Genomic DNA, 15,184 nt, shown 5'->3' on the forward strand with positions numbered 1-15,184 from the left:
CCCCACACCACTCCAGCCTCTCTGCCCGTGATGTTTTGGAAACAGCAAAGGCATCATCAAAAAGCCCAGTGCAAGCCATGGAAAGGCTGCAGGTGGCTTCCCCCAGCCTTCAGCAGTGCCTCTCACTGCTTCTTTAACCCTTCCCAGGGTCCCCGTAGGCTGTTCAACCTGTCCAAGCCTCCAGTTTTCAAAGTTGCTGAGGTGGAAGGGGGAGTGAAGGCACCCAGAATTGTGTGCTCCTCCACCATGGATGAGCCCCTCCTTTGAAAAATCCATGCTGAAACCATTACTTGATAACTGTTGCCTTTCTCATGCAGTTGTGGGTTGTTTCAGGAGATGTCTCCTCCTCTTTCCTACTCCCCATCATCCCGTCTCCTTCTCCAGGGCATCCTACAAGGGGTGGGGTGGTGGGGAACACCTTTTGGAGAGTCAAACACCCACAGACAGTCTCACATCGCCCACACTGACGGTGTGAGGTACATCCATCACCTCTGGTATTTACAGGCAGGCACACCGTGCCAGACAGAGGTCAGTTCAGCGCAGCGAGTCCTCGAACACCATCAGGTTGTGCTCCTGGATGTACCTCAGCAGGACACGTGCCCGCCTGTCGATGGTCTGAAGCAGGGGTCTCAGGCCCTCAGCGCCCCCCTGGCTCTCCCAGAAGTCCCGGTCCACACGCAGCGACTCCAGCAGTTGGCTCTGCAACCTGCCTGACTGCAGCGTGGCCACCGCCGCCGCTGGGAAGCTGCAGCGGAGGAGCAGAAGAGAGGGAGGGAAGGGGTTACCCAGGGAAAGCCAAGCAGGGAGGAGGGGAGCAGCAGGGCACCCAGGCAAAGGCCACTCCACTGCTTCAAGAAGAAATGCATGTCCAACAAGAGGAACACAGGATGAGGAGCCTCCTGCTTAAACCTCTGCCCACGGCGAGCGTGCAGAACAGCTCCATCAGAAACAGATCCAAACAAGCTTCAAATCAAGAGACTGATAGTGTGCCAAATGCCTGATGGGCAACAATGCAAGAAATGCTGAAATGCTCGATTATTGGTTATTTTTGTGCAGCTGCCAATTAGAGAGGGGAAAAGAGGCTTTGAAGACTGCCACCAGTCACCCAGAGCAGGATGAAGACAGTTTCAGGGCAGGGGCACATGTGATGGGTTTGCAAGTCCACCCACCTGCCCCATCCAGGGTGGGAGGTGGTCCCACTTCACCAGGCTGCCCAGCTGGAGAGGCTGGGAATGGCATGAAGCTGTGCACATAGGGCTGCCGTCCATCCCACGTGTGCAAACTCAGCCTTCGTCCGGGACATGTTCCCCCAGACAGTGCACATCGCCCTTCCTACCTGTCTATGCCTTGCAGGAGTCTGAAGTTGAGCTTCTCCTCGGGGTGTTGTGGTCTGCCTGCGTTGTCGATGAACACCAGGCGGGATGGTGAGCTCCTCCGGACCTGCCAGTGGGATGGGAAGGAGAAGTTCACTTACTGTGGGAAGTCACCAGTTTGGGGGTTTAGGCTGTTTTTTTAATGCATTGAGAAATCCTGAGAGCATCCACAGGCCAGCAGCTGCCAAGCCCCAGGTCATTCCAGGCTGAGGAACACCTCCCACCACAGATCCAGCATGACCAAGGGACCTACATCCCTACATCAGCCCTGCAAGGGTCTCCCAGGCACCGTCATCTTTGCCCCAGAGCAGTCCCTGGCAGCAGGGGGACATACCAGGATGTGGACCAGGACCAGCTCTGCTGGGTTTCGACACTTCTCGTGGAGCCTCTCCTCCACACAGGGCTCAGAGGGATCTGGCTGAAACCCACAGCAGTAACGGTCCAGGCGGTCATGAACCTGTGGAAGACATTTGGGGATCTTAGCAGGGACAGGTGCCCAGGGCAGGGTGGTCCAGCTGTGAACTTTTCTTGTTCAGAGGAAAATAAAAACTTTCTAAGGCTCCTCAGTAGACACGAAATAGAAAAGCTGCGTACACCAATGGGTGAAGGAGAGGCATGGAAGCACTCAAAAGCTGAGCTGACTGGCAAAACCCCCTTGGATTAGAGAAGAGACTGAAGGTGCTGGTGACAGGCTTTCCTGATGGAGCTCAGACACTTTTTGCACCTGGTACTTCTACACTCTGTATTTGCACAGATTGAACAGATCATGCTTCCAGCTGAAGCCAAGGGAAGACATACACAGCGATGAACATAAAAAGAACAAACAAAGCACCCAAGGAAACCTAGGTTCTGAAAACTCAAAAAGAGATATTTTTTTTTTCCTTGGTTGAATCTTGGTGCACCGGATGATGGTTTCATCTCACTCCCAGCTCATATATGTCCTTTCAACCATCCCTACTGGCAACCTGAGCAGCTCTTAAGGGAAGGAAGATGAATGGGAAAGGATTGGCAAGGGAAAAAGCAATCTGTGGATTACACAGAGCATGCCTGATGTTTCAGTTAGGCCATGGTGACTAGTTTTAACCACATTTGTGTTTAATTATTTGCAGGCACTACTAAGGCTCCGTGTTGTCGAGGCTGTCAGGCTGGGGGCTTGACATCCCTTCCCAGCCCAAATCCCTTGCAGAAACCTCGGTGCTGCTTGCACCCGCACCCTCAGAGGGACGAGGGACTTTTAAAAGACATAAATCTCTGCCACATCTGGCCTCAGTAACCCTGCCTTAGTATTCAAGAAGCTTCCTCAGCTTTGTCAGAAGAAGCCAGCACATCCCCTGCGCTGGCCTGCGGGGCAGATGGGACCTCACTGGCTGCCAACATCCCTCCCCATGGCCACGTGCTGCCATGGCTGTGCAGGGTGGCTGCCTCGCTGCCTCCAGCTCTCTGCAAGCCTGTTTGCAACATTACAGCAAAAAACGCTCCATATATATATATAAAAATCTCCTTTAAATATATAAAAATATATATAAAATAAATATATTTTCCGGTTGCAGTGTGAAGGCATCTGTCTTGCTCGCGTGCTTGGGGTTGCTGGTGCCAACCCGGGAGCCAGAGTTCAGGGTGCAGAGAGGCTCCTGGAGCTGCCAGGAGGGCTGGAGCAGGTCTCAGGTGAGCCCAGGGAGATCTACAGATAACGACTGGCTGGAAACCACATGACCCACAGGGGCTGCCCATTCACCTCATCCTGATAATTAGGAAAATTTATGAATTAAAGGCTGTGCCTCAAGAGGGAGTTCAGTCTGAACTCAAACACTAATCCAGTGCTGAAGACGTTGCAGGAAACACAAAGTTTGATTTCCATGGCCATTATATTAAAAAACCTTTGAGAAGCAAGATTAGTCCCACACCAGAGCTCCTTAACAAATCCCTTTCTGATGTTTAATGAAGGATTTGGGTTGGCATTTCTCCACCAGGACACTCACCAGTTAAATGTGATGAAGTGTCTTTTGACATGAAATGCTTTGAAATGAAAGAGAACATCACATTTCCCCCATGCACTTCCATTTCTCTCACCTGCTGCATTGTTTTCCAGGCTGCACAGAAGGTGAAGACAACCTGAGATGACTTACAGAGACATTAAACGTACTCAGGCCTCCCATTCATGGAAGTGTCTGTGAAACTGAGGTGAATTGGTGTAAGGTAGAGTCTGGACCTGGTGTCCAAGTGGAGCTCCAGAAAATGGGCCAGCCAGCTGTGGAGATGCTGAGAGCACCTCTGACGTGTTGATGAACCCTCCCCAGGTCATTTATGTTAACTTCTCCTCACCAGAACCTAAATGGCTCTGAGGAATGGGACACTAGGTCTTACTGTTGGAACACAAATATGTGAGCCACACCTTCTCCCACCCAAACTGAGGCCCCGTGAGAAGCTTTCTTTCAGCCCCTCTTTGGTCCCATGCAAAGCTCGACTGCCCCAGAGCACCCCCTTGGGTCTGACAGGGCTTTCCAGCCATGACTCAGCCTGGGATTGCCTCCCCCAGGGAAAAATGCCTTGCTTTCCCCCGAGCTGGGAAGGGGGGTTCCACAGGGTAGGGACGCAGCTGCAGGACTTCAGAGTTGATGTATTCTTGGCCCTTTTTAAAATGCAGGACCAAGCCACCAGCAGCTGCTTCCTTTCTACAAGGCTTGTTGGTTTTGCCCCTGGTAAAGCTTCGCACCAGAAGGGGTGTTCCTTTATGGCAAACACCAAGAGAAATCAATATAGAAGAAGCCCAATTTTAAAGCTAATTGGAGAAAACAACCAAGATTTCAATGCCGATGTACAACAGGGCTCAAAGCTTACAGCTGCTCCTTCCCCAGCAAGGGCTGTGAGAGGCTAAAGCCACTTCTGAAGGATGCTACTTCACTTCTATAACATTCTGCTGTCTTGGTGTCTCTTTACCTTTACGTGGCTTTTCCACATGGGAGGATCCCATCGGACTCATTCAGGAAAATCTGTGGATTGCCCTTGGATTTATCATTGTGCTACTTTTGCCCTCCAAGGGATTGTCTGCTTAAAACTAGATACTTTCTCCTGGAGACTCAACCTTTCCATTGCACTCGACAGCATTTTGGCCTGGTTAATCTTCTCTTTTCTCTGGCTGTTTCAGCTAAAGTATTTCCGAGCCCATCCAGGATTGCTCCACCTCTGCCAGCCATAGTCTGAGGTTATAAAGATTAATGGTCAGACTTTGCCAAAAAAAAAGAGAGAGAATAATGAGAACACATATTTTGATAGCCTCTTTTCTTTCTTTCTTTGCATCTTTCTTGTTTTATTTTAATAATTGCCCTTTTCCCCTCCAGCCCCAAGGTGCCTAAACAGGCTTTTTTCCATAGAAACCACTTTTGCCTCCTCACAGCTGCCCTTTGAGAAATGATAACTCTCTGGGATGCTGTCGTAATCCCTTGTAGCAGCAGGGTATGATTTTCCAGACAGAAGATTATACACTGTTAATGACGAGGAGGAGAAGGAGGAGGAAAGCAGTGCCGTCCAAAGGGGCAGGGCTTCTAATTTCCAGCACCAGCAGTGCATCCCCAGGGTTGGATCTGATGGGGCTGATGCAGAACATGCTGCTTGTCATGAGGGATGCCCCATCCCGAGCCACTGCTGGCATTCAAATGAAGCAGAGTCGATGCAGCCATGCTGAGGGAAAGCTTGCCCACGTGAGACCAGACTCACCGCATCCGAAACCTGCCTGTGTTTCCCTGCAAGTCCCAAGGAGGACCAGGACAGCACAGCCAGTGGGACAAGCGGTGTCCATCACCCCAGCCCTACCTGGAGGAGAAAGTCGAAGAGGGCCAGGCGGCTCCACTCGCCACGTGCGATGCTGGAGCAGGGACTGTCCCCGTCCGCCGGCATCGGTCTGCGGGGCCGCAACATCTCCTGGTACTGCAGCCACCCCAGGGTGCAGGAGTTCTGGTCGTTGTTGGCATCCTCCAGGTGCTGGAGGTCGGGCGCCCACCAGATGATGGGTCGCAGGGAGCCGTTGGTGTAGCTGTAGGGCAGGAGGCGGCTGGTGAAGCGCCGGGCCACGGCGGGCAGGCTGCGGTTCAGTCCCAGCACCCTGTCCAGGTGGAAGGCCAGCACCTCATAGAGGTCCCCGGGGCGCTTGATGAGCCCGCAGCGCCCATCCCGGCAGTCCTCCTCCGGGCTGGCTGGCAAGGTGTCCCCCTCAGTGTCCCCCACGGACCACAGCCCCACTCGCAGGACTTGTCCGTGGGCTGGGACACGGGTTTTGGAGACCACCTGCCCACTGGCCAGCAACTGCATCTTCTGGAGGTCATCACTGGAGAGCCATGGAGGAGCCTCCACTGCCACTCCTCTTCGTCGCCTCCTGCCCTGGCTGAGCTGCTGGTCCCGGGGCAGCCATGTGGGGGGCCCAGGGGACTTTTCGCTGTGGGCTTGTCCCCCGGGCAGGGGAACGGACACCTCCTGCTGGGGGCCTGGGGGGAACGATGTTGGTGACAGGTGGGGTGACTGGTCCAGTGATGGGGGCAGGTGGGCCAGGGCCAGCAGGGCCAGGGCCAGCAGCCCCCCGAGGGCTGCCGGGGTGGGGGGCTTCAGCCCTGTCCTTCGCCATGGTCGCTGTGCCTACGGGGACAGAAAGGACAGTGTTACTGGGGGTCTCCATGCGGTGCTATGGCTGGGGATCCCCCAGACCTGCGTGCCCCCCCTGCACCAGGCAGAGTTCTCAAAAAGCTTAAAGGGTTTTGCTTTGGAGGAGCAGCCCCTCTGCTTGTGCGATCCCTGGGAAAGGTGTTCCCCAAGTGCTCGCTGCCTCTGCAGTGCTGTAGCAGGAGAGGTACACCTGGTGGCATGATTTGTGCCAGAAATTAGCTGCAGTCCCTTCAGAAGCCGGTCAGAGCATGGGCTGACCCACCACTGACATGGCCACGTCTGCAGCGCCGGTGTACAGGATCGCCTTGTGGGAGATGATTTCTTCATGCTGAAATATTTTGCTTCAAAGACTCAATAAATAAATAAAAAATTAAAAAAAAAACAAAAACAAAAAACGACCAAAACACAAAAAAGACCAAAGCAGAGCAAATTCCTGGCTGGAAGCAAATGCTTTGCAAATACTTTCCAGTTCCTCAGAGGTTTTTATCTTCCTACCTTACTCTGGACACCTTCAGTGGCTCCTACCCTGGTTGCACACTCGGCCCATAGCCCAGATCCCCATGCCCTTGTTCAGAGGACGTCTCAACGCGTGCCGAGACATGGCCTCTGGAGCTCAGCCCACCGCTGCATCCAGCAAAAGCGAGGCAGCTCCAAGTGCCAGTCGGAAGCTGTGGCAGCCTGTATTTAAAAAGGATGCAAACTGCTGTATGTGAAACCTAAAATATTCTGATTCCCAGCATTAAGGAACTGCCTTTAGACGGGTACTACCAAGATTTTGTGTATATATCTTTATACACATGGCTTCCCCCCCTCCCACCTTTTAGTCATACTTTCTACTCTGAAGGGACTTATAAAAATTATATAGGCTGGAAAAGCAGTTACAAGCAAATACTGTGCAAGTCTCCTCGTACTGCAAAGCCAACACATCTCCCACATTTCCGCTTTGGTCTAAAGCAATCCCATGCGTACAGCGCTGGCTCTGCCCTGAGCACAGCATCTTCCCTATTAGGGTGAGATGGAGGGACTCAAGAGGCAGCACTGGGATGTCCTCCCAGCCCACCCCATCCCCGGGCCACACTGCCGGGATCAGGCGGTCTTACATGCTGCCAGAGGCTGGAGCAGCCAAAGACACTTTGGCATCGCTTCTCCACTTTGCAAAAGGAATTTCCAAGTGGCTCGAACCCACATTGGAAGTCAAGGCAACGTTCAAGTGGATACATTTTTTTGCCATTATTTATTTTGGAAGCCCAAGTATATCCGTGGCAGACACAGCGGGACAATATATTGCCAAAGAAGGGATAAGAGATTGTTTATAAGAGGAAAAGCTTAGGGAAAAAAAAAAAAAAAAAAAGACCTAAAAAGCTGGGAGGGTGAGAGCCAGCAGCCAGAATGTCTTCCAGGAGGCAGCTGGGTGAGCAGAAACATTTCCAGCCATGGGGCTTTTAGGACCGCAGGCTCCCGACGGCTCCAGGGACCCACCACCACCACGACTCCCGCCCCGAGAGGAGCTGCCCCAGGCAATCACAGCACGTGAGCCCCTTCATAAGTCCATCCAGCACTATCCTAAAATCCATCAGGCTTCATGCCCTCACTGTGGAGAGGTTGCTTCTGATGGCCCCATGGTGAGGAGTCACTTCTCTCCCAAAGGCACTACATCAGCCAAGTCAGAAGAGAAGAGCTACAAAGCCACCAACTCACTGGCAGCAGCCGTAGGGGTTTCCTTTTGAGGTGTCCCTCTCAAGGACTGAGCAGACTTTATGCAGCTTATAAGAGGCAGTGATGGTGCATCAGGAGCGATTCAGCTTTAGAGCTCTCATTTAATTGTTTGTCTCCTAGAAATACAACGTAGTGCAGCAACATATATCTGCTGGGACCTGGGGCTGTCTGGTGGGGGGCTTCAGGACCCGCCGGGGGACCAGCCCCAGAGTGAAAAGGAGCTAGTCCAGGGTAACACTGGTCAGAGAGATGCCTTGTCGTAGCTTACTGGCAGGGTTAGTCGAGGCTTGGTATTAACTGTCCCAGGCACCATACTACATGACTAAGTCATTGCCTTAGGCATCTTTCTGGGCAGGGGATGAGCTTGGACACCCCTAAGCAGCCTCGGGGAGCAGCAGAACTTTAAGCAAGTGGGTGATTGCGATGCCTCCCCAGATCTTCCTCGCTTGGATGGGATAGAGATTTGCTGTGGTCCCATAGCCAAATGCCAACTCACACAGGCGGCACCCGAGCTCAGCTACCCAAAACCTTCATGCCCTACAGCAAGTCCTGCAGAGTGCAAACACATGCTTATTCCCAAGCACCTGCAACCCATGTCCGGCATCCTGAACAGGCGTTTAGGGGAGGTGTAATGTCTAAATCATATTTTAACCATAGTAAAATAACGCTGTAGCACAAAAAGGCCAGATCCCGATATCCTGATACCCATACTCTTTTCAAGTCATCACTGTAAGTACTTCGCAGTCTGTCCCATCTGCATCCAGCCGAGTTCCCTTCCCAATCTGTGCTTCCCTGGGCAATTTTTCCCAGCACCTCCCCGACCCCACCCCACCCCTCTGAAGAGACACAGCCCACTCCATTCTCACCAAAACCCCCTGTAACGGTCTTCTGCATGGAGGATTTGCAGGGTGATCATTTTTATTATCACCCTGATAATCACCCTTTGGTCACTTACACCATCCCTGGGTACGCAAGGAACATGGCTGCCAAAAATCCAAGTATCCTTGGGGGGTGGGGGATGGGGGGATGCATGTGGGGGCCATTTGCAGAACCTTGGAAATACTGCAGGAAAAATCCTTTTTAATCCACAGCTGGAGAGCAGTGGATGCCAAATGGATGGCAACGATTGCTGGTTTCTAATGTCAAGTCAGTTTACAGACCCAGTGGTTAAAGCACCATTAGTGTCCAAACTCACTTTGTCTTCTCTGTCAACGAGTTGGGGTTTGGGCACCGCAAGTTAGAGCTCCGTTTCTTTCCCACCCTGAGCTTGAAACCCTGCGCTGTGAAGCTGGGTGAAAGTCACCACAGGCGCCTTTCCCCATCCCCATTTGGGGTTTCCCTGCCACATCAACAATAAAAAGAAAAGAAAAAAGTGCAAGCGCAGCCTCTGTGTTGTTTCTGGCAGTCGGTATTGCAAATTTAATACTAACATTGCAGAAATAATACTGTATTTACAAGCTCAGGGTAAATACTTTTCCAAAGAGGCTTTCTCTGAGCCCATGCTCTAAAAAAAAAAAAAAAAGTAAAAATGCTGCAGTTTAGCCTATGGCTTCGATTCAGCCTGAAATGCAAACCATACGCACAGCTCTGCTTTGCCAGTCTGACATAGTGACAGTACAGAACATCTTCTCCAGAAATTTGGTCCATGTCCCAGGGGGCGGAAAGTTACAGGCAAAACCCATAAAAAGGCTTATGAGAGGTACTGCTTGTTCCAGGATGCCAATAAGTAAAAAAATAATATATCCTCGCTCATCAGAGGGACATGCAGCACAGCCCAGGCTCCTGAAGGCGCTGGGGAGAGCCCATGCAGCCTTGGCCACTCAGGGATAAAACTTTCTATGTGTGGTTGGGAGGGTTTTATCCTTAACATTGTATTGCTGGGACGCTTGAACCTTGGCAGAATTTGAAGCAGAGAAGCCTGTTTTCAATTTCTTTTCAAAGTGCACCGAATTGGCTTTGTTGAGCCCAAAAGAAAAGAAAAACAAACCCCAAACTTCATTATCCAGGAATGTAAGAAACAGCCCTAAAACTAGAAAGATGCCATGGAAATACGTGGCCTTTAAAAGTGGGTTTCATCCTGTTTTCTTCTGGCATCCAAAAGTGTCGTCCCGCCCCTGCACTGGCACCACCAGACCCCTCCAGCAGCAAATCCCATCACCCCAAAGAGGTGCCCGAGGGAGCCAGGATGGCTCAGCCGTGGCCACGTCTCTCTTATCTGCCTGCCCAGGCTACGCTCCCAAGCTCAGGGGCTTTTGTCACAGGCTGCCCGTGAGCAGGTTAAGAACAGGCACGTGCATTTCTCTGGATGTACACCCTGCAGGGTATATTTTGCAGGGAGGGGGTGCAACGCACAGAGCTGTACTTATCCTCCCAACACCGTGCTCGCTGCCCACCCGATGAACCACAAAACCACCTGGGCAGCAGGAGATGCAGCCCGCTGTGACCAGTTTTTAACAAAGACTGCTTGAAAAGCAACTGGGAAACCTCCTCTGGCTGGCCACCGCCTCCGGGAATGTCTCCAGAACCTTGCGCCCAACATGTGGTGCTTCAGGCAGCTCCTGGCGTGTTGGGGATAGAGGCTGAGAGCAGGTATGGCAACCAGGTCCAGGAGGGGAACAGCCCTTTCCTTTTGGTTTCAACCAGGAGTTTTTTGGCTTGTAAGGGGATGGCACATGCTGCTGGGGACCCAAAACCGTGCAGAGAACATGGAAGGAGACAAAACCCCTCCAGCCATGGAGTGACTCTGGGTGAGCCTGAGCAGAAGGAAATCCTGGGCACTGTCGGTCGCCCATCATTCAAGTGCTTAAGTGCCTTCCTATATCATCCTGCTCGGGGAAGATGGATGGCTTACAGAGCGGGAATTTACTAAAGACAGGTATTAAATTATGACTAACAGCCTCGAAAGTAGCGCCGGCTCAGAGCAGGGAGCTGAGCTCACCCTGCACAGACAGCCTGTGGGGGGCCATTATGTTCCCCTTACACATGGGTCCCACCACCACCCACTTGCAGCTGTGCCACCATGGGGCATGAAGAAAGGACAGTCCTCCACGCGACCTAATGATCCATCAAAGTGGCCATGATTCCTAGCAGACCTGCACCAGCTCTGTGTCTGGGGTTGTTTCCACCAGGGATGCAGGTTTTTTCTTCCAAAATGCCCTTCAAGGGGGGGATGACCATGACCTCACAGCATTTTGGCACCCTGCAGACACCCTGAAGGCCACCCTGCTCGATGCCCGGTCAGGGATGTGTCAGGCAGGCGTTGTCTGCTGGCTCAAGGTGCCCCTGCAGATCCACTTCCACGTGTTGCTCCCCACGAGCGGCTTGGGAAGCTGAAGCCAGGCAACTGTGGAGAAGGGAAGGGGGACTGTGTTCCCACAAATTTTATGCAAGGGAGTTACAGCAAATGCTGGGTCGGCTGAAGCCCAGGAGGTGGAAACCTGATACACCGCCACATGGTGCTGGGTCTTTCCCTGCAGAGTCAGGGAAGTCCTCACGGCTGGCACACAAGGCTTCCCACCAGCATGTCCAAAACCAAACCAGAAAATGACCAAATTACATTGCCTGGGGCAAAACTTTAAAACATGCTTTACTTTGCTAAATTTTTGATGGTCTGCAAAGCTTCTGCCTCAAGGGGATAATACCTAGTCTAATTGCAAGACAAGCGTGCTTTGCAGTAGCATAGGACAATACTCCAGCAGCAGCACAAAGGGATGAAATGGTGTTGATACCGTTCACTCTGAGCACTGCCTTTAAACTGATGGTGCCAATATGCTTCCTTTAGTTTCTAAAATAACGTTGCCTTCATATTTCTTCCCAGTTATTGCTACAGCCTTGGGGCAGCAAACTACAAAACCCTTGAAACCCTCCAGCTCCATAGCCTCTTCCTAGCAATAACCTGGCATATCTTTGGCTCCAAGGCCCTGCGTCAGCTCCTTGAGATTTTTGCTTCTGAGGGGTGCGATGTCCCTGTTTCTTGCTCGATCTCCCCCCACCCAGACACACTATTTCTGTTCTTGGGAGGCCCCTCACCCTGGAGGTGCTTGTCTGCCCAGCCATGGGCTAAGCACTGGCTCTACTCACACACCCCACCATCCAAAGAACCGTTTTGAACAAAATCTTCAGTCAGTGCTGGAAACTGCTCTGTATAACGAGAAAATCCCAGTGCTTCTACGTAACAGTGCCGTTCCCATTGCACTGGCTGGTCCCAGTTGAATTACAGACCAAAGAAGTTCAGCCAAACCTGCGCTTGCAAAACCCCCAGGAGTAGCCTACAAGAACCGCAAGGCCCTCAGAGTCCCAGACGTCCTGTTCAGCATCTTTTTGGAGGACCTGGGGCAGGTGATGGACAACACCATGGAGGAGATGGACAGCCATCACCTAGGTGGAGGACACCACACTACAGCGTGCAGCTGATGCAGATGATGGCAGAGCTGCTGCTTGGGGGGACCCGGAAAGGACACACGCCATGTCCTGCACCTGGGATGGACCAGAGCCCTGCAGGGTACTGGCAGGGACTTGCTCTTCCTGTGATGACACTGTCCTTACTCCTGAATTGTGTGATTTTCACTGAGAAAAATGAAGGATTCATAATTCTCCTTACTCCCACTGTGTAAATCTTTTGGCTTGCAGGAATTTAATATTCAGCTCGGTGAGGGATGAACAGGGTGCTTTTCATCCTAATGAAAGTACAGTGCAGCTCAGGACCCCTCTGGTTTAATCCCAGAAGTCAACACAAAGCGCCACAAAAATAAACAGTCTCCAGGATGCCATACTCCTCTTGCGTAAAGTAAGCAAACTGAAAGCTTTCAGATGCCTCATCCTTCTGCTTAAGTTCAGAGACAGGATTTTTACTGCAGACTCTTGCACTTAGCTGGGTCTTCTGCTTCTTGGACACACATCTCTGAAGAGATCACTGGTTGTCTTTCAGGACCTGTCACTAAGAAGCACAGGTCTGCTGCCATTCACATGTGCAAACACCTCCATTACTTTTCACCACTGAAAGCCTTATGTTAAGCAATATCAACCTGCACACAAACCACATGGGTCACCACGGACCCGAAACAGCACCTTATATTCACAGGACGCAGAGAGGATCTGGGCAGCCCTGAATGCACAACTGTCCTGCCAGCATCACAGGGACAAGGGACGTCCTCCTCATCTTCCCTCCTCTCTGTCTGCTCATTCCTCTAACCCTGCCCCCTAAGTGAGAGCAGTGCAACCTAGAAATCCCGGCAGGGACGGCCGGGAGGGAGAGCAGCAGTTTTGGGCAACCATCGCTCCCTCGCTCCCCCCGCCGCCACGCAGGATCCCGCCAGGCTTCCCTTTTCCCCCCTCCCCTCGTCCCAGTTTCCCAGCCAGCCTGTCGCGCTCAGCTCCAGAGGTTTTCGGAGCAGTTTTTCCCATCTGCCTGCTGAAACAGCAAGAAGGGGGCCCCTTCCCCAGCGAAACAGATGTGGCTCGCCTTTGTGCAACATCTGTGCCTCGTGCTCCCGCTCATTTTGAACAGCCTTGCCTTTGTTCATGAGGGCTTGCGCAGGGGATGCTTTGGAGGAGGGCAGCAGCCTGTGGCCCACGGCGCTGGACTCCTTCCCTTTGAGTCCCCCGCACAAACTGCCTTGAAACGCCTGGGTTTCCTCTGGTGGAAAACAATACGCTTTGTTCCCCGCGGCATACGGGAATCAACAGTCCTGCTCCTCATCGCTTTGGTTCCAGTCGCAGCAAGTGGCTCACGCTAAGGATTCCCGTGGGATTCCCAGATCCAGAGGAAGTAAGAGCAGGAACTTGGGAGCCACCAACGATCCCCTTCCTCACAGCCACCCCCCACCCCAAACAGCTTCTCTCGCTGTGCCTCTGGGCCGCTCACCAGCTTGGCTCGGCATCCCCAGGGGGGCTGAGCAGCTTCAGCTCCTCTGCGCACAGCCACAGCGAAGAGCAGAAGTGCTAGAAAGCCACATCTTATTCCTCCTGGGCTGCATTTAATATGGGGAGGAACACGTTAAAATAAACCGAATTTAGTCTCCTTCTCGCTCTCGATGAGTTTAACCAACCCCACTGACAAGTGTCTAAAAAGCTGCTAAGACTCTCTTGCACATTTTGGCGCTCAGTCCTGTTTTATTTATTTTACCGGGGGGGGGGGGGCGGGGGGGGGGGGGGGGTGCCACATTTGTTCTATACTTTGGAAAGGGGGGGATTTTGGTCCACTTATTTTCAGTTTTCATTTCTAGCTGGTGGACCAGCACCATGGAGGAGGAGTGTTTGCTCGGTGCACGGCGGGGGCTTGCAAAACTAGCTCCCAGGGGTGCTGGCGTGGGGCAGCACCAGATTCCCTCCTTGGCGCTTCAGCGGAGGTTGCCCAAGCAGCCGGTTGGGTTTCCCCGAGCTGGCTGTCAGGTTTTTCCCCTTCCTGGAGAGCAGGAAAGTGCATTCGTGGGATTCCAAAGGGGAGGGAGGAGGAGGACAACGGGGCCTTTCAGCCCCTGCGGGCTTTCTTCAAAACAGAATTGTTCGCACAAGCCCTGGCCTCAGTTGCAGGAAGGTAACCCCCTTTTCCTCCATTTAAGCCATCCCTTTTTAAAGAGAAAAAAAAGGGGAAGAAAGCTGCTCGCTGCTTGGCTCTGAGTGCCGCCTGTGTCCCACAGACCCCGTCCCGGGCAAAGCCTGCCGGCAGCCACCCTCCAGCCCACTTCTCCTTGTCCCAGCAAACCCCATGGGACGAGTGAGCGGAGCATACACGGCAAGAGCACCAGTGCGACATGGCTATTAGAAAAAAGAACTTTTCCTTCAGGGCAAGAGAAATAGCTGCAGGCAGACTGGAGTTATTGAGCATTTGAAACAAAAAAGGGAATTAAGGCATTTGGCATCTATGCTGGAGGATTAATAAAGTGTAATCAGCCCCTCTTATTTAGACTGCCTCATACTAGGCGAACAACAGAGCAGTTGGAAATTACTTGCTGGCAGATCTTGAAACCAGAAGAAAGAAGATGTTTCTGTAATGCAGTCATCCCCCAGCCCTCGCTGCTCCGGCAGGTCGGGCAAGTACAGTGGCCGCATCCGACAAGGAGCCGGCTGTAAGCACATGCTCCGCGCTGACAGCAAAGTTCACAGCTGGGATCTCTATGGCTTTCTGCAAGTGGTCACCCTCCTGGTGATTCTGAAAGAAGTCAAAAATCTGCTTGAGCATTTCGCTTAGGGTTTTGCTGCAAATGAAGCAACTCAACGATCATTTTAGGGCACAGCCGGAATTTATTTGGTCACGAGACTGTCACTGCCCTGCCCACAGGTGAGCTGTGCCCAGAGCAAACCCCGATTATGGGTGAAATCAAAGCAACAAATACAGGAGCTCACAAAGGGGAAAGGGCTGCAGAACCAGACCTTCGCTTGCCAAGGCAAAATGGAAATCCTGGCCAAAATCGAATACTCCGCTCTCGCAGGGAAGACCACAC

General features: G+C 52.3%; 1 protein-coding gene across 1 annotated transcript; it reads right to left on the minus strand.

Annotated features, from left to right (window-relative positions):
* Positions 1 to 534: 534 nt before the first annotated feature.
* On the minus strand, positions 535 to 14,922 carry FAM198A (family with sequence similarity 198, member A). The gene is made up of 5 exons (XM_009879599.1): positions 14,782 to 14,922; positions 5,184 to 5,999; positions 1,708 to 1,830; positions 1,337 to 1,440; positions 535 to 745 (listed from the first exon to the last, which is right to left on the minus strand). Exons 1-5 carry the CDS (start codon positions 14,920 to 14,922, stop codon positions 535 to 537), a joined length of 1,395 nt encoding a protein of 464 aa, XP_009877901.1.
* Between the last annotated feature and the right edge of the window lie 262 nt (positions 14,923 to 15,184).

The sequence above is a fragment of the Charadrius vociferus genome, unplaced genomic scaffold (assembly GCF_000708025.1).
Source record: "Charadrius vociferus isolate BGI_N301 unplaced genomic scaffold, ASM70802v2 scaffold722, whole genome shotgun sequence".
Classification (NCBI taxonomy): Eukaryota; Metazoa; Chordata; class Aves; order Charadriiformes; family Charadriidae; genus Charadrius; species Charadrius vociferus.